The 20,136-nt window shown below is 37.8% G+C and overlaps 1 protein-coding gene across 1 annotated transcript; it reads right to left on the bottom strand.

Annotated features, from left to right (window-relative positions):
- Positions 1-4,489: 4,489 nt before the first annotated feature.
- Positions 4,490-20,130, bottom strand: LOC104616009 (adapter molecule crk). The gene is made up of 3 exons (XM_010296963.1): positions 20,108-20,130; positions 11,573-12,108; positions 4,490-5,718 (listed from the first exon to the last, which is right to left on the bottom strand). The coding sequence occupies exons 2-3, from the start codon at positions 11,807-11,809 to the stop codon at positions 5,581-5,583; spliced, it is 375 nt and encodes a 124-aa protein (XP_010295265.1). The 5' UTR covers positions 11,810-12,108; positions 20,108-20,130; the 3' UTR covers positions 4,490-5,580.
- Between the last annotated feature and the right edge of the window lie 6 nt (positions 20,131-20,136).

Below are 20,136 nucleotides of genomic sequence, written 5' to 3'. Positions count from 1 at the left end.
CAAGCATTATCTAATTGGAATTCCATAAAAGAAAAAAACAGACATTAGCGTGTCTGGACCAAGGTGAAAATTAGGTGTCAAGTCCAGAAAAAGATTGCTATTTTCAGTTTAGTCAAAATACGATCAGAAAATGCTGATTTTGTTGAAATTAGGAATCATTATATACCTTTACCTCTGAATTGTTTGTAAATACACAGCAACATTACCAAGGCAGTTCTGGTAGGCACCCAAAAGATCCCAGCAGTATACAGAGTCACAATGTATTTGTATAAATAGATTAAAACTCATTGTGAGGCTTGCCAATCATCTCTGCACTTCATAAATCTTGACCATAAAAGTCTATTTTTCAGCAACAGAGGCTTAGTTTCATATGGGAGCTGTGCACTGCACAATAAATTATATTTGCATCAGTTTAGGAACTTCTCTGTGATCCTCATGTTCAGCAGGTACTCAAGTTGTAGAGAGCTCAACAATCTAAATAAACCAGGCCACTTTAAGCATACTCATTTGCTAGAAGTGAGGTGCATCCTTGATACGCTTGCTGAATTATAGAGTACTGTCTAAATACTTCAAATATTATTGAATGCACTTGTTACAGTTGGCATGCAAATATTTGGAAATTGGTCAGAGATTTGGCAAAGCACGAGGAATAAACAATCTAATGCAGGGAAATACTCACAGTGTAATTTGCTGATGCAATCCTTGTTCGTCCCTTGCACCCTCAACTTTCACATGAGTTGATTCAACCACTACTGCAGCTGAAAACCATTGTTGGAAGGAAGGGGAAAGGAAAGAAAGGGCAATAGGTTTCTGCATGAGCCTTGTGTTACATCAGCTCACAGAGTTCTGCAAATACCAGTCCGAGGTTAAGTAGCAGGCAGGCATGGCTGTCAGGGCACCAGGGAAAGGCGTACAGAACCTCTTCCTTTTGGCTGCAGCGAGCTCTTAAATTATCTCAGGTAATCTCATTAAAAGGCACTCTTGGATTGCAGCTTTTCTGCAGCCAAATTGTATGAACACTGAAGCAAAGCTGGGGGCAATACTTTTACCTATGAAAACTTAATTTTTTCCCATCTGAAGCTGATAGAATCATCTTTATTGTGTGGCGACATAACAGGAAAACTTGGCTGGCATCTCAGTACGCTTACATGCAAAGTCACTCATTTAACAAGTAACATCCCACTTGGAGGCTCCACAAAACAGTGTTGACAAAGGAAGTTATCTGTAGCAGGCAGCCAGCTGAATATGTATCAACTAAAATATAAAGAGCCACCACTGTAATGGGGTGACTAAGAAAACAAATGTTGTCCTTGCCCTTACCAGCAAGGAAAATGATTACGGCAGTACTAACATTATCAAGACTGGTCCTTGTATACTTTTAGAAACAACAGACAGTGAAGTAAGTAGTTTTAAGTAGTAAGTTTTAATTGGGAGTGTGCAACATGGCCTTTTCCTGCAACAAGAGCCTGTGGAACTAGGGAGCACCTCCAGGAGTACAAATGCTTTTAGGGATTTTGAATGCCTCAATGTTTTGGTCCATGATTAACTAGGGCACACTCCGCTGAGCTAAGGGAACACACTGGTGTGGAGCTAGAACCGTTCTTTGCTGTATACCCCAACTTAAACTGTTTGGCTTACAGATATAGTATTGTCATCAAGACTCTTGCCCTTGGGGGGCTGAGAGGCCACAGTCCTCTTGCAGTTTTTAAGGATTACAATGGCAAAAATAGGTCTAACACAGATTCAGGTTACAAATGTTCTCCCATGTGGGATATATGCATTCTGGTCCTCATTTTCTGTGCTTCATCCCTTGACAGTACACTGAACATCTTAGACTTTCATTGAATAGTGCTCTCCCACTACCACACTTACAAAGAAGTCCTTCTGAACCATTAGTAGACTCCCATATGAGATACTTGCTGGTATTAATTTGTATTCTTAATGTAGGTTTTTACTGACAATTCTAAGAATGAATGCACAACTTTTATCTTTCCAAACAGACACACACCATCCAAAGAATCCCCAAACTATTTCCTGATACACCTGTGTAGGCAGAAGTGAGACTAATAGCTGCAAAGTCTCACCTTAACATTCCTCATGAGTCCTCTTTTGTATACTTTTTCCCCCACCCCCCTGACTCAAGCAACTAATTTGATTACAGAAAGTCACCTTGTTTTAAAAAAGCCATATTTTACTGATTGATAAGTTATTTTAGTTACCTTGGTTTGCCTTACTTCTGCAGGTGTTATATTTAATTGTTTTCATACGAGTACAGCCAATTAAAAATGGCCATACCCACAGCTATATTTTTAGGTTATTAAATGCAAGTATTCCAATGACAGCTGACTGAGAATGACACCAAGTCAAAGTTTTGGCTATACTTTTATTTACTTCACATACTATGAACATATACATTACATGCTACAAAAAAATAAAAAAAGACTTTAACTGTCAAGAAAGTGGATAGTGTTATAATACAATGGCACATGTTCATATTTTTCTTCAAACTGGTTTGGTTAAAATCCTTCCCCAAAACCATTAACAAAAATGAAGTGTTTTACTCTTAAAATGATTAGAAATTATTTGCATTATTAACAAATACAATTCAAACAGATTAACAAGATTTAACCAGGTCAAATATTAGTAAAAAGGCTGGGGTTTACCAAAATGAAATATATATTAAAAAACCATAGCAGCCAGTTGTACTTTTTAGTGTGATATAATGTGTAAATGCACCAGAAGAACACAGTGTAATTGAGCATTCTGCTTTCACGGTGTATTTCTAGAAATGATTATTCTAGTTCTAACACCTGCCTATGCACAAGAGACCAAAAACACAGCCAAGTAGAGACAAAAGATTGTGACCAACATTCTTAGCAATGATTTTTTTTTTTTTCACGCATTGGGAAGAAGGGAGGGAACAAATATAAGAGGATAAACAAAGGCCACAAAAGGATTCAATCTACATGTTCATGAACATATGTTCTACCTATTTTCCTTTAAGAGCTTGATAAGTTGAAATGTCTATTTCATCCAAATGCAAACATACTCATTTCTATCACCTATGATCACGTTTTCGGCTTAGAACTGAATAGTGGAAAACAGCTGCATTATGTATCAGTTGACTAAGAAAAACTGCTTGACAAGAACTTGGGAATCTAGTGCAACAGCAGCTATTAAGACTCCTCTAGTTTCTTTTTTTTTTCCTCTTTTAAAGTGTACAAATATTCGCAATTTATACAGTCTTAAAAACACATCTATAAAGTTTGCAGGGTATTTGCTAATTAATTCAATTTATGTCTTTCATAACAAAAAGACTAGATTTGCATAATAAAACTCATTTCAGAAAAATGTTCTTTTGGTATCTTAAAATAATTGCTCACTGGAAGGTTACACACATAGGGGCTTTCATTAACTACAATTGGAAAAAATAATTCAGAACAAACTGTGTTACTCTAAGAACACACAGTTCATTGTTTCTTTCGCAATACCTGAAGAAAAATATAAGCATATACGGGCAACTGATAAATTCAGTATTAAGTCTATTATTTAGATTGCAGTTATTAAAAAAAAGTCATAGTTAATATCAAGGTCAGAGGAAAAATACAAATTAGCCTTCAAGAAACCAATGTGTTACAGAACCTAGAGTTAGTTTCTCATTTTTCCTCAAAGTAAATTTTGTACTAAGCTAGAAGAGATCCCACAATCACCAGCATATCACCCTAACCAGAACAGCAATCCAAGCTAGAATAGTACTGCAATTCCTTTGTTACTGTTCTTCTTACACCACTGTCACAACTGCCAGTTTTCTAATAATCTTCAGTAGTGCTTATGAGATTGGTGATGGAAAAGTATGATTAATGTACATTGGCGTCAGTCTACACAATTAATGAGTGCCCATTACCTGAACATTAGTCAGACTTGCTGATGTATTAGTTTTGAAGTAAAACAACTAGTACTTAAATATAACAGAAATATTATAATTTCCAGCATGTTACGCAGTTCTGAGGTAAAGTGTTACCAATATTCTGTTGTACGGGTCGGTGCCTTGCAGCAATAGCTTTTGCAGTGGGAACTAGTCCTTGCAGCATTTACAACCAATCAGCCATTCTAGTCACATGGTTTGTATCAACCAAAATAACATTTTCAGTTTGGTACTATTTAGAAAAACTGTTCTGTATGGATTACACTGTAGTCAAAGGTACAAAATTTGTTTGCTTAAGTTTGGTCACTAGAGTGGTGTGCTTGGAAAACAATCCAGGGTACAGGCAAGGGATAGTTACTTCAGTGTTTAATTTCAGTTTACAAAACTTACTGAATCCATTCTGATTTATGCTAGAGAAAACCAGATAATTAGAAGAACAGACTGAAAAAAAAAAAATCAAGCAGTGCATAATACCACTTATTCAATGCACTGATTTGCATTATGAGCTATGAAGCCATAGTTACTCTATTATGCCTTTTGAGAATCAATCCAGAAGCACACAAGTATTTTCCATTAGTTTATTAAAAATAAAATCCTCATGAATTCACTATCAAATATTTTACAGATGGGAATTAAACCAGAAGAGTCCCCAGAGTAACTTTAAAATAAAAGTAATATTTGGTTTGTCAGTTCACCATGTTTGACACTGATTTGTACTGTAAGACTATTGTACAACAGGAGTATTAAAGAATTCTAGAAAAATTAAACTGGCCCTATATAATTTAATTTTATTGGAAAGCAGTGTCAATATTTTAGTATAATTAGTGAATCAAACACTGCTTTAAAGCTATGCATTAAAGTGCTATGCACATATTTTTCAGCACTGATATGGATGTTTACACTTCCATAAGCCTTGTATTTGTGGATAAAAAGATATATTGGTGTGTTAATAAAAATCTTAATTTAAAATCAGCTGCTATGTTTGAAGCATCAACAGTACTGAAGAAATCAATCTAGTGTCCACAAACTTCTAGAATTCCGAAGTTGATCTGATCTGTCATTTACCATTAAAATGGTAAGCATCTGTAAATCATAAGACTGTCCCCAATGGGCTCTACATAAATCTGTACTATGCATAGTTAACTGACCATGCAAAGTACTATATAGCCTTCCTAGGACAGAGAATTCAGGATGGAAAAAAAAATATGGAGAAAGCTCCAGGGTAAATTTGTGAAATTTCTACCTATATATTGAATTGTCTAAGGTTGACGTTCATTGCCTGAGGAAGAAGCAACATAAGCAATAGGACCGGAGAGAGCTATAAATGTTATCATAACATCTACGGTACTGCTTTCTCCAACTGCTGCTGCTGGCAAGGTCCAGTCTGCTGTGCACATGGACATAAGCAGGCATTACAACCTATAATCATGTACTAGTTCTGCCACTTGACACACAAGTTATCTACTGTCGTACCCTGAATTACATGACCCTTGATTAAGGAATGGTGGTGTTCAGTCCCAGGGGTTTGCAGGTTATCAGAATGCTTATACAAGCAATACCGCTTTCAACATCTGTCGGAACATAGTCTTGATGGCATCTGCAATAAAAACAAGTTGAGATTGTTCCCATCTGTAAGTGCAACTGTTGAGCCACACTCAGCTGAAGTCCTCCTCAGGATTCTGTTGATCCAGCAGGCGGACATGTGTGAATGGAAAATGACCACGTCTGCCATTACACTCTCCTTCCCACTGACCACTCACGTTAATCTTTGTGACCTTTACCAGCTCACCGACCTGCAGGATAAGAAATAAGATGATGTTACAACTCACAAAAACACATAGGATGAGCTGCTACCCCTCCCCTTTGGTGGCAATCACCCAAGCGTACCAGATACACTTCTATAAAAAGTAGTTTTAGTCTTGACCATTTTTGACATACCAGCCTACCACCTGACGTTATTCACTCTTGAAGAAAAGTACAGAGAGAAAGAAGCATACCTAGATTAGGTGAGAACTACCTAAATTGAAGAGCCTGCAATCCAACACCAATCTTTCAGAGCACTCGTGGGGCTTGATATCAGCCACTACCACAATAAATGCATCTCACTGAATTGACAGAGGCTTGCGCTCTGCTTGTACTCCATCAACAACCTCATTAAAGGAGGGAAGGCTTGCAGGCATACAAAGCGAACACTAATCTGCAAACTAAACAGCTCCTTAATTTTGAAATTCCACTGAGTGCTTTTCAGGTAGTATTGAAAAACTTCCAGATAAGTGGGAGATATCTATCTATCCACAGATACAAAACATTGGGAGAATATGTGGGGGAACAGGTGGTGTAAAGCTGCTCTGTTCTTACTCTGAGCATCCACTTTCACAACTAGCCACTACCCAGAGGCAAGGCCAGCTGATCTCACAGTCTCATCCACCATGGGTTTCCTGCATAAATAAATTCCATGGGTAAAGACAATCAATGCCTTCTCCCTCTTACACCCGAATTGTTTGGCTAGAAAAATAAAAGAATGGTTACTATGGACCAATGAAACAATATGCTGTAGTTTAAAAGTGTCCAGTTCTAATATACTACACTAAATAAAAGCACAGTAATATATCTCATATTCTAATCTCCAACCTAATATATATTCACCATAACCAATTCTAAAGGTATTGTCTCCCTTTGACAAAGGTGGAAAACTGCACAGCAGTCACTTTCCCAAGGCTGTGCAGTCATGTAGTTCAAGTCGGGGCCAGGCCACAAGTCTAGGTCTAGTTAGTCCCCAACTCTGTTGAATCTTCAAGGGTACTTCAATTAAGTAGCAGTTATATAACGTAAGAAAGCACAATTTACACTGTAAAGACAGTCATTGGAGAGTTAATAAATGCAACATTGAAAAGCTGTCTACCTGTTTCTACCCCTCTGTGTAGAGTTTTATCAATAATCCTATTTACAAGTAACATACAATAGTTTTCAGAATTCCTCCTGCATCACAGATGGAGAATGCTTTTGGGACAGATATACTCTATTTTCTTTCACTAACACTGTAAATAAACTCTCAAGGAATGGCCACAAGCCTTACTGCAATTCACCCAGAAATTCACTGAATATACAATTACTAGTTTACACAAATGCTTATCGCTATGTTCCAAATTTATCCACAACAGAATCTCATTATTCTCATTCTCCAGGCAGTGAATGAAGAACAAGGAAAACAATTCAAGATATTACCAATCTCCATTAACTTTACATGTTTTAATAATTTGCAGTATTTTGCCAGAGCAGCTTTTAACAGTTCATAAATTCAAACCACTACATGGACATTTAATTAAGCTTCCCATACCTCTGATGATTACTTATCTGGTAATGAGAGGCACACTTGGGATTCTTGCTGTAGCTTTATTTTTTTCCTTCTGTACTCATTAGTATAGACATTTTAATGAATCATATTTTGAAGAAAATCCTCTTATGTATTTGCTACAGGCAAAAAGGAAGCCTTCCTCGACTACTGAATGCTAGTTTTAGCTCTTTAGGAATTTAATCATGCGGTATGTATAATTCTTCTACCACTAATAATCACTGGGGAGTTGTACCAATAAAAATACTCTGTTGACCAAAACAATACATCAGCCATAATTTAACAAGGATAAGATTAAATGTGACAATACTAGAAGCAGAAAATCTTATTTCCTATCACAACCATTACAAGAACACTATCCTAGATAACTTCAAATTGCTTCAGACCTGGATATAATCTATGTATTGGCGTTCAACAGAAAATTATATAACCTCCAACCCACTAGGAAAGAAAAAGCACAAGTTGCACTTAAGCTTGCTATCTCGAAGAAATTTTTCTTGGACTGCTGGCCTCTGTGCTCTTACTGAATATCACCCACTACTTTATGTTCATACAGAGTTTATCCTGGATACCTTATGACAAACTCACCTGCAAAAGGTGGGTTCAACAGTGCAATGACAGAGAGTTAAAATATGGGATGCTTGTGACTCTCTCTCACTCCCAGAAGCATACTGTAGCTGTTTATTTGGTTTTCAGGGGTCTCTCAGGGTCATTGCAGCAAAGGGATATCCATTTATGAATTCTCCTTACTATAAGAAGCTACACTTGAAATTTGCATTTCAGTAATTGTTAAAAGAGGAAAGACCTCTGAGCTTAAACATTCCTTTTTTACTGTTACAGTAATTTCATTTAGGGACAACTCTCTTTCTGATACAATCATTCACTCACATTTCATTTATATGTATCTTCTCATTTAATTTTTTTATATCTATCTATATTTACACCTATCAAAACAGGACTGACTTTAAGTAAGCATGGGTCATTTCACAAATGCTAGCTTAATAAAATGGCTCCATTAGTTCCTTAATAACTTACAGATCTTCCTAGATCTGCTTTGAAACTCTGCATATTAATGTATAGTTCAAATACACTCCTGAAGACAATACGGAGAACCTTTCCAAAAAATTACTCATTATTACAAGTGCTGGAATTTTAAAACATTTAGACTAGAAGTGGACGTTCTCTCTGAATTGTCCTCACTTTTACTGTTGACTTATGGTATCATTAGTCTATTGTGCGTCATCCCACCAAGCACAGCACCTCAAGAACAACACTGTACCCTGCTATAAAGCCAGATTTGTCTCAGTCTTCATCAGAAGTTTTAAAACTAAATATATCCCATATGCTTCAAAGCAAAATTGAAGGTTCATGTGAAGACTTCTGTATGCTGTGGTTTTATTCCAAGTACTCCTCTTTGGTAAGGTCAAAATGGCAGAGTTCTGCTACTGTTACAAAGAAAAAAAACATTGATCGATCTCAGAGTCATTCACCACATAGATTTCTTCCCTTTTTCTCCTCTCTTAATTAATATAGACTGATAACTCCTTGAATAAGGAGTTAAAAGCAAAATAAAAGTTATCTTCTCCTGATGAATCTTTTTTCCATAATACAGCACAGCCTTTATTAGAACATCATTTTCTCCAATTCTCCTTCCTTGAGCTCTTCAAAACCATGTTAGTTTTAGAATAACACAACAGTGCAGATATTCTGTTTGCAGTGTGAACCAAATATGTTTGAAGTTAAGAATCTATTTTCCTAAGAGAAACAGTGGGATCGACCCCACCCATTAATACTGCCAGATTTACGGATAAGAGTTCTCATTTGGAAAGAATCCCACTTTCTATAGTTATAGTTATTAAGAGGTCTGGGCAAAAATGGACTGATAAGACTTACATAATGCTTTCTACTAAGTTATCTAAGAAAGAGATCTCTAAATAAACAGTGGGAACACCATGAAGTGAAAGGGAATGTGAAAAAAAGGAGACAACAAGAAACAGTACTTTGATAGACAGGATGAAAAAAAACTTAGAGAAAATGAAGTGCATATTGCTATTTTTTCCTGTACAGACATTGAAAACAACTCAGTAGCACTGTGATTTGAACTGATAAAAGTTGCAAAGCAGCGAGGAAGGCCTACTAGAAGCAGTGACAAATGGCTTACATTTTAAAACTAAAATTTCCCATATTACATACAGAATGAAGAACCACCACTATTACTGCATTTCTTAAATGTAGAGCTATGGCAATACAGGAATACATCATCCTAACCAAGAGGTTCAACATGTCCACTAGTAAGTACTGAAATAAGTTTACAAGGCCTACAAAGGCTATTGTTCTAATACAAAGGTAGAAAAATGCTATAAATCTTACTTACATCTTTACACAGATGGGCAGAGCCTACACGCTTCTGAATTCCCCCCTCCCAAACACTTCAGCTATCTAGCCTGGTATCATGAGTAAGACACTAGTGGTGCAAGCTAGCTCAGAACAGAGAGATATGTCCTCCATGAAACTACACTCTAAAGCACAGCATACTTGACAGATCATGTGAGTTTTACTGAAGAGGACTGAACTAACACATCAGGCATGGCAATTGAGCTGTCCTTTAGCATGCAAATGATTTTGCTTTCACTCAAATTGCTTATGATGGCCTGGATTATCAGTATTTTCTCACTATTTCACTCCACGCTACCAAACTGAGTTGGGCAGTGTTGTGGGGTTCTACTTTAAGTGAAATAAAACATAAAGTTAAGCTTAAGAGAACACTAGTAGCACACTAATAAATAAAAGCTTAAAAATAAAATCCAGAAGGAAACCCAAAAGGATTTGCTAAATATGCCACAACATAATATCCAGCAGCTCTAAGAAAAATCTAACATCTGGTGATTGCAACAGTCCACATGACATTCAGGACTATTTTCAAGCTCCAGGTGTTGGCTGGGTGGAGAGTGAGAAAAAGAAGGAAAGAGACAGCATTTTAGGCTGTATGAAAGTCTGAAGGTTAAAATCTTCACGTTTCCCCAAAATCTGGTGAGTTGGCATAAATTTCTACATATGCTTCTCCACCCAAAAATTTACATTCTGTATCCTAGCTCTCTTTTGATTTGGAAGTATAACAGAAGGAATAGTAACTCATAGTATTGCTTCCCTAGAAAAATTTTTACCTACAAGGGGGAAAAATTTCATGTCTCCCAGGTTGTACATCAATTCTCAGATCTGCTGCATTTGCCAATTCTGTACTAAAGACTCATACCTATAGTTGCCACATCACTGAAGTGCCTTTTGTGCCATGCATGATTAAACAAAGAATTTGAGAATGAAGAGGAGATGCTCTGACTCAGCACAGAAACTGTTTTTTCCCAAGTACTTAAAATGTTATATAAACAGGAAGTCAATTAGGTATCAGGAAATTCCAGAGCCTTTAGCTCAAAGAAAGCCTAGATTAAAGGACACAATTTACATATCATGCTAAAGCAAAGGTCTTCCACTGAGAATACCTTAGTCTCAATTTCCTCAAATGTAACTTGGGGGATAACTATCTGATGTGTAGAGATAGAGCAGTCTAGTCTCCTTTTTAAGAGGAAAGAAAAATCAAAAAGGGCATGGACCAGTACTTGATCATATCAGGAAGTGAATCAACCTTAGGGAAACTCACTGCTTTATTACAAATCATACTCCATCAATCACTGCTTTACATGAGACCTCCCTAATGAATTGTAATGTATGTTCCTGCTTCACAAACTAAAAACCAAAGTAATCTGCTTGAGGCCAAGATGTTACAATAAAACCCTATGTGTGATCATCGTCATCATCTCAGTCTGTAATTTTAAAGTGACTATCAGTGTTTCCACTGATTGCTTTTAAACTGCTGACAGATTGGGGAAATAAAAAAAGCAAACAACCCAGCACACCTTTTAAAGATTGGGGTGAGGGAAGCAACAGTGAACACAGGTTCAGACACACAACTTATGAACTGCTCCCTCTCCCTCCCCCCTACCATGAAGACTTCAGAAGTGAAAACATGAATGAGGAAACACTTATGTTAGTGATGTTTGACAAAAGACATGACATTGGTTCAGTAACCTAAACATGCTATAATAATCAAACTCTATTCTACAAGTGACTCTAGTCACTTACTCATTTAGGAAAAAAGCTTTTATCCATAACTTGTTAATCATGATGTAAAACCAGTATTACAATGCTTTTCCCTTTCTTGTTCCTACAAAACTAGAACGTGATTGAAAGGGAAATCCCTTGAACAGATCTCTTCTTTCTAAATTTTGCCCATTATGTACCTCCAAAGCCAAGGCTGTCTTGTCGTAGGCATTAGGGACTCGCTTCTGGATAACCCGGGCATAAATAGGGCCATTCTGAAGGTTAGGGAGCGGAGTGCTGATGCTGGGCTGGGCATAGGGCCCTGGCTCCGGCCCACCCAGTGGTTGTGGGTGGGAACTATCCTGGTTACCTCCAATCAGAGTAGATACTGAAGCAGAGGAAGGTCTATACTTCTCGACGTAAGGAACAGGTATCATTCCCCTCTTTCCTTCGCTGTCTTCAGCATTCCACCATTGCTCTTCAGGTTTATCCCGGATTCTCAGTATGTCTCCTTTCTTAAATGGAAGATCTTCTTCATCATTTCCATTAAAGTCAAAGAGAGCTCGAACATATTCAGCTTCCTCCTGCCTGAGGATAACACCACTATTCTGCCTGGATCGAGAAACTGGTTCTATCAAGGTTGTAGTGTCCAAATAGTGTATTTTGTAGAATTCCAGTAAAGATGGCAAAGAATCAAACTCTTGGTCACCTATTCGAAATCTGGTGGGATTCAACCCTGAAAGAAGAATGCAATATGTCAAAAAGAGCATACAACAGTTAAAATTGTAAATTAAACATTTGAGAAGATGAATACATTTACAGATAAGTAATATGATATTGAATTTGGTCATCTTTAGATCAACATTCATCATATTCAGCTCTTCTGTGTATTTCAAAGACAGCACTATCATGATCATGAGGATAGAGTTTTATTTGTAAAGATTCTGTCAAAGAAGAAATAAAGAAATTGTTTGGCACTGCAGACTTCTCCAATTAGGATAAAAATACTTTGTTTCCTTGTATGTGATATGGACCCAAAAGACAAAAATATTCAGTACATCTGAGTTTCTCAGGAGCCTATACAATTTTCAGTAACAGACAATTCCCTTTTTCCTCTTTTACACTCTAAATCTAGGAAGCAAATGAAATTTTGGTACAAAAAAATCTCCTCAAGTTGTGCCAGAGGAGGTTTAGACTAGATACTAGGAAAAATTTCTTTACTGAGAGAGTGGTCAAACATTGGAACAGGCTGCCCAGGGAGGTGGTGGGGTCACCATCACTAGAGGGATTCAAAAACCATGTAGACATGGCACTTCAGGACATAGTTTAGTGGGCATGGTGGTGTTGGGTTGATGATCTTAAAGGTCTTTTCCAACCTTAATGATTCTGTGATTTCAAGGAATTGATTTACTTTTTTTTAAACTCTCTTTTGCAGTTCAAAGTTATTTCAAAAGGACAACACTGCAATAATTGTTATTTACCTGTTGTAATGTCTTGGGTTAAAGGCCCAAGATACTACATAAAACTGCTTAGCAGAGCAGCAAACAATTTATGTGAATGAGCAAATGAAGTTATTTTTCATCTTGATAAAAGGTACCATTAGAGAAAATTATGTGTATTTTATGTAATGCAAAGGAACAACATATCTTTTCGTAATGGGAATAATTCAATCGTTTCATCTCAAGTCTTGTAGTTTCTTTGCCACATTTGTCAGATGGAGCCTAAGCTATAAATCTGAACCTCAAACACATTTAAAATACCGATGATGTTCATATTCAAGTCATTAGAAGTATCAAAGTGCAGATATCCATTTCAGTTTTCAATCTGTCCGCTGCACTTTTTTTCTGTTTTATGTTCTTCAGCCTCAGCTGGGGAAAAACATACACATGATGTTCCATTTCCACCATACACTGTGTAATCAGTTATGGGAAGAATTGTGGAAGACTGGGGGAGGGTAGTGGAGAGGAAAAGATTTATGCTTTAATGAGTAACTCTTTTAGCAAGAGAGATATGCTTACTTTGCAAGTCTGTTTCTCTGCAGGGAATATCTAACAGTTCCAAGACTTAGCTTTCGAGTACAAAGCTAGCAGAATTCTTCAAGCTGTCACTGATCCAAAACCCCCTTCAAAGTAGCACTGTCAGCATGGAAAGCTAACATTACAAGAAGTTCTTTCAAGAGAGAAAAAAGGGGTTCTAATAGAGAAAAGGGCAGATTCAATAAGATCAACATAGACAAACACCCGATAAATAAGTTTTGAAGTATCCCGAAGGAACATAAACATTAGTGAAGCTGGTTACAGGAGATCAAAGCAGCAGAACTAAGTCATTGGAAAATGCACACTTGCATACATTAACAGCCCTGAAAGAGTTTCAGAAGAAATGAGCACAAATGCAATGAGCCAAAAACCAAAAGCAATACCCTCAAAAAATTACAAAAAAACAAAACACAAACTGGTATCACCAAGAGATAAGGAAGCTAATGTAAATATTAGTAAGAAATATGAACGCAGCATGGAAAGAGAAGTAACATACCACCTTATTCTCCCAAAGCATAATGCTGAAAAAATGCAAAACCCTCTCAATTTTTGTTGATGAGATGTAACTTGCAGCACTAGACTTAGCAAAAACTCTGGAATTTCATCTCAGTGGAAGTTCTTAGCTCCATGGTCTCACAGGAGATGACTTCAGGCTGGACAGGCAGCACCCCTACACCACTTCAAAACAGCTTAAGTTCACTACATAAGCATATAATATGATCTGTGAATGCTGCACTTCGGCTAGCATTGGAAGTGGGAAACCATGCTTTGTAACAGGTGGTATAGACATCAAGTTTCAGACTAACCTGGTGACAGAAATGCAAGCATATATCTGCTACAATTTTAGATGTGAACCTTTAAGGCTTACGTAGACACTTATGTCAAAAGAAAAAGTCATAGAAACTTTAAGAGGACCAGGGCAGCAAAGATCTTTGAAGTGATACGGAGAAGACTGAATCTCAAGTAAATTCACGGACATGGAATTTACTGCATGTGACAGAAATCTAAAGCCTGGAACACTAATTTACCTCTGTAAAACCTGCTACAAACTGACTCAGACAGGAGGCCGAGATCTCCGTCTCCAGCAAAGTGTACGCAGAAAAACCTTCGAACACAGGAAATGAGCAGTCCCAACAGCAACATTCGTCAGTCTGGTCAGCACCAACACCATCACTAGGATGAACAAGGCTTTTTGGGGTATCTTTTTTCCTTTTCTTTTTGACCAGGTTCACCCTCTTGAATTAATGCATAACAGCCTGAAATAGCTGCCAAATGTACCCAAATAAAACCTAAGTCATACTCTAAGAGGAAAGTCCACTGGAACCTTACGTATGGGGATGGAGTGACTGAAACCAGTGTATTCTATCCTGGAAAAATCATATTCTAAAAGACATTTTGCACAATTGAAGAAGAGCAAGAGAACAAAGACCCTCCAAATACATTCTAGGAGCAGAAAGAGCAATGCAATCCTTGAAGGGACAAACAGATAAGCAGCAGAAAGGAGAGACATTATCTTCACAAAGAGAACACTCCCAGAATACCACATGCACTTCTGATGTTTTTGTTTAAAAAAAAACAAAACATGCACCTAAGGCAGCTACAAAAATCTGAGGTCTGAAAAACCTCTTTGCAACAAAATATTTACAAGCTTAATCCAAACGAATTACCAAAGAATATAAAGGCAGCAACCTGGCTGCTATCTGGAAAACATAGATAGAAGACTTCTAAATTCAGCTAAAATAGGCATAAAAAGGACAAAATAGTTGAAAGTCACAGCTGGAAAAACACAGGTTGGAAATAAAATACAACTACACCTTACCAAGCAAGTGGTAAACTCTCCATCAGTTTAAGTCTTTTGTGTACGCTCTCATTCAGCTACATGGTAATGAGCTGAATGATGCTCACTTATGTATCAGGGAGATAATTCTATTCATTATGGGCTTCGACGTTTTGTCATTCCCTGGTATAATGAAATTCAAAGATTAACACATTTCAGGCTCAGAGAAATTCTTCAGCTTCTTGTTTGAACTGCAACACTTCTCATACCTGTAAGCCAATGCAAAAATTAAGGCAAGATCTACCACAGGAAAATGTTACAGGAACAAGGCAAATGTGTTTTGGTGAAGTAGAGCTGTTTTCCTTCATGATTCTGCGACAGTTTTCTTGAAGGCACAAGTTTGAGCAGCACATTGTCCACATCTTCTGAGGAATCTCAGGAAGAGGAGAAGACATGTAAAGGTAAATCTAGCTACTAGAGGAACTTTAGTCACTTCCTATTAAAGTTGTACAACCAGAGTACTAGAAATTATCTTCCCCTCTCCCCAGCTCTGCACAGCAGAAAGAACAACAGCTGTTCAGCTTGTACCTCTATCAGCAGCACTACTCAGCTCTGTAAGGATGACTCCTTTCAGTGAGAAGCAAAGGGATAAGTATCATCTTTCTTATTTATTCCATCCTAGCTCCATCTTGATTCCATCCATTTCAGCACCTCAGAATGGCTAGTGAAACTTCTGCTCTCAGGAAGGTGAGGAAAGAGTTAAAATCCAAAGTGTCCCAGAATCAAAGAAAGTTTCAAATCTGGACCCTGTCAGTTCTCAGTTTATGACGCACATTCCCTCCTGACAAAACACTTGCACACTGTGTTGGCTTCATGTCAGTCTGGAAGAGATTGCTTATATATGTTTTAAATATTGTACAGATACTGGGGAAGCAGAGGTATAAAACACCTAATATTCTACTTCATGAGAGGGCGGGCAGGGGGCGTAACCACAAGGCAACTCCGCACTTTCTCAGATGTCTCAGGGGTTTTACATTTCTCTCTTCGCTCCAGTTGTGTTAGTGCCACTAGGCAGTTTTCCCTTTATTCCTAAGCATTGGTAAGCTTTCCTTTTCAGGGCAGGGAAGATCTCACAGAAATACAGGTTTTCATTTGTATTTCTAGATCTAGTCTGTAAGGGTGCTCCCCTCCTTCCCCCAACTTAGAAAGCACGTTTTGGGCAAGAAAAGCTGTTCTTATCATACAGGGTACTGAGACACAAGGCTCTCCTTTCAAAGTAAGACATCACAGTGATGTAAGCCAGCTTCCTCCTGGAGCATATGGGAATTCTGCTATGAAGGCATCACATTCCAGCCTGTGTGTTTCCTCCACCCCCACAGGGACACCTTTTTTACTTGTTCTTAAGTACCTCACAACTCATGGCCAAGCAAAAAAATAAGCACCCACGAATGCTCTACAAAAACAGTAAAATCCCATTCACTGGCTCCTGAGAAGAGCTCTAAGCACACCAGGAGAATAATCTTATATAAGTTACACATTGTCATTTCTGTAGGTAATCAGAGGATGAGAGAAAAGTAGATATCTAATGCATACACCTTCCAAGCTTCCAACAGTTTGCATTTTAAGACCTTAATATAAAAAAAGGGACACAACACCACAGAAGAACCCCAAGTGTCAAAGTAAAATCATACTGCTCACACACGCCTAAAGCCATTTCATATAGAGCTGAGTATGGATAGCATTATGTAAAGATTATACGATTCCAGGAAGTATAGTCTGATTTTTTTTAAATCACAATGGAAGTGATTTAGAAGCGTAAGTTAAGCAGCGTAGTCTTAAAATGCCTATGTAGTGAAAACACCACCTTCTACACTATATTTGCCATACTTTCCTACTTTAGAGAGACAAATTTTACAACACTATAAGGTTTCTGCCTTTATTACGCTGTACTTTCAATAGAAAGTATATCTTTCTTTAGATATTTTCAGCATTTTGTTTTAGTGCATATCATACATTTTTACCGCAGACTCCTATGTCAAATTGCAAACATGTGATTTATTTAAATATCTCCTCTATTGTCCATTACCACGCTAATGCCTGCATGGAGTAGTTTGTCTTGTCTGGGATTTCTTTAGCCTGTGACTGCGATATTTCATCACAAATTATACCCTAATTCCGATTCAGTTGTTAGTCTTCATGTCCACTAGAAACAGTGGTTTTCTTTCCCATAATTCAGTGATTTATCCTATTTTCTTTTAATGGCCTTGAAACATTTCAGAAAGATGTTTCTATTTTGAGAATTTTTTTCCTTACGCTGAAAAACACCTACAAGAAGTTACAAACTGCAGCGTATCCGGCAAAAGGTGAATTTAACAAGAAGTTAGCAAATGTGACACTTTAGAAACAGAAGAAAGTATCAAATTTTTGTGACACTATGGCTTTTAATATTAGGGAAGCCAAAGCTCCTCATCTTATTCATTATGTATTGAAGCTAGGCTCCCAGCAAAGGTAAAGCAGTCATGAATTGCACACACACTTACTGAGACTAATAAAAATCAACCTAAGAACTTGATCTGGCATATTCAGATTTCCCAGTGAGAAGTGTGCATTTGCCAAACATTCAATTGCTAAAAAAACTATATCACACAATTAACATAGTAAAGTTGTTCTTCCTAATGTTTTAGCTTGACCACAACAAATAAACATGACAATTTGCAAACATTTACCTCATTTTACTGCATTAGTTTCCCTATCCAAACATGAAATCAACTTCAAAATTTTCTACCAATCTCCTTCCCATTGCAGAACATCCCCCCACTTACTTTTTTCTGAAAGAAAAACTTAATTACACTTGAAGCGTAATTTAATACACACACCCCCACACCTTCTTTGATTTGAGTGTAAAAAGACAGCACTATCAGCATGGAGGCATGATTTATTTAAAACTACTAAAATCTCAGCATAGGAGTATCTGTGGTGCAGGAATGATGCATCACATCCTCATAACATACAGAAGAAAAAAAAAAGAGACCAACCAAAACATAATTATAATTTTCAACAGATACTAAGCTGCTGTGCCAACAGCCTACACAGCTACAATAGCAGCTACTCTTCTAAAACACTTAAACATTTAAAACAGAAGTGATTTACCTAAGGGGCATTTAGCGATTTTAAAAAAGAATACCAAAACTGCAGAATGTTTTAACACTCATAACATCAGCCAGCCCACAGAATGCCAAAAAACATTACTGATCTTAAGAATGTAACACAGTAAAAAAGTTAGGATGGCTACGTACTAAAGCGATACCACAATAACATGAAAAACACTGTTTTTCCAGAGATGAAAACAACTGCCCAGAAGTGACAGGCACACATACTCCAGTGTTTTTCACCACTATTGTCTTTAAAATGCTATTAGGCTGGATTCCACAACCAACCATCCTGGTAACTTGTTCTGCTCCACGGAACACCAGACATGTATTTCAACAACTCACACACCAAGCCTCCACATATCTATGGCAGTAAATCTCTGTCTTCACAGACATGAAACAATGGCAGATCCACCACATCCTTGTGACAAACCATTTTACTACCCACGGCAGTAGTGACTTCCACTTTACTTCCAGCTGAATCCAGCCACCTTTAACTTCTCCCTTGTGGAGGTTTTTGTGAAATGAGTGCACTCTGCAGCTGTAGTAGGTTCCTGGGATAAACACCATGACTTCAGGCTTTCCCAAAGTTGCCAATTTGAAATGTTTCCCTGAGCAAGGGAAATTACTGTATAACAGTGCAAACCTACTGGCAACAGTTTTGTGGGTTTTCTTTAATTTACAGTCTGTGCAGAGACTGAAAAATCCTTCCCATAACAAGTATTGTTGCATCTTCCCAATATAGGACTCTTATTCCAACCATAAATCTACATCAGAAAGTGTCTCTGTGGTAATTCATGCACTGTTTACTTTCTGCCAAGTAAATTCACCAAATCTCTTGTTACATAGGTTTACTACACTTCAAAATTATGTAGTGGTTCCTTTCCAAGATGCTAGCAATACGCCCACCGCATTTTGTGAGCATTAATACCCAAACTTGAGTAGTTCTGCTACCAACTTCACTAATGCTCCCAGTAGGGATATTGCTGCCTTTGTATTACATGTTCTCACACATCTAAGGATGCTGCATTGCTGAGGGCTCTTGTTCATTTAGTTACACTTGTACTAGCAGAAATGCTGCTTCTCATGGTACAACTTTCCCTCTGACACAATTAGTATCTTCTGTTCTATAAGCATTACACTTAAGCATATTGTTTTCATTTCAAATGTTAGGTCGATGAGAAATAATATCAGATCTTCCCTTCCAACACACAGGGGGGAAAAACTGAACTTCACAACTGATTTAAAGGAACAGTTGCCTTTACATTCCTGAAGAGTTCCCACCACTTACACTATCCACATAATACCTCGACTCGTGACTCAAAACTTAAGTCTCACAGTCTGCCTTCTAACGCAAAACTATCTTGTCAGAATTCAGACTTTTAGATGACATTTCCATAAAACCGTCCCCCGGCTGAGACGACATGCAAAATCTATTAACTATAGTTAACTGGTTTATGAAAACAAAAGAACGTGCGAGCACTACAACTGTAGGATCTTTCAGGTTGCAATAACCGCTTAACGCCAGTATATGTTTAACCATGATATTAGGTCGTTAGAAAGCAGGTGCAGACAGACGGCTAAGCTCGGTCAGTAACCCCAGCCGCAAAACGCGACTTAATTCCACTACAAAAAGCTTCACGACTTGAAACACCGCCCGGGAGGAGAGCGGAGACGCCCATGGGGAGGCGCAGACCGGGACTCGGCTGCCCCAGCTGCCCTCCCTGGGGCGGCAGGGGCTGGGGGGCACCACTAGCCCTGGGGGTCACTCACCCGGGGCCCCAGGGCCCTCGCCGCCGGCC

The sequence above is a fragment of the Phaethon lepturus genome, unplaced genomic scaffold (genome assembly GCF_000687285.1).
Source record: "Phaethon lepturus isolate BGI_N335 unplaced genomic scaffold, ASM68728v1 scaffold34760, whole genome shotgun sequence".
Taxonomy (NCBI): domain Eukaryota; kingdom Metazoa; phylum Chordata; class Aves; order Phaethontiformes; family Phaethontidae; genus Phaethon; species Phaethon lepturus.
This window is presented reverse-complemented; position numbering and strand designations above follow the sequence as displayed.

Bases quoted from the DNA above. Each gene is read 5' to 3' on its own strand.
- LOC104616009 (XM_010296963.1), bottom strand. From the start codon at position 11,809: ATGATACCTGTTCCTTACGTCGAGAAGTATAGACCTTCCTCTGCTTCA. The intron at 5,719-11,572 runs GTACATAATGGG...CTTATCCTGCAG, and splicing joins AGACAGCCTTGGCTTTGGAG to GTCGGTGAGCTGGTAAAGGT.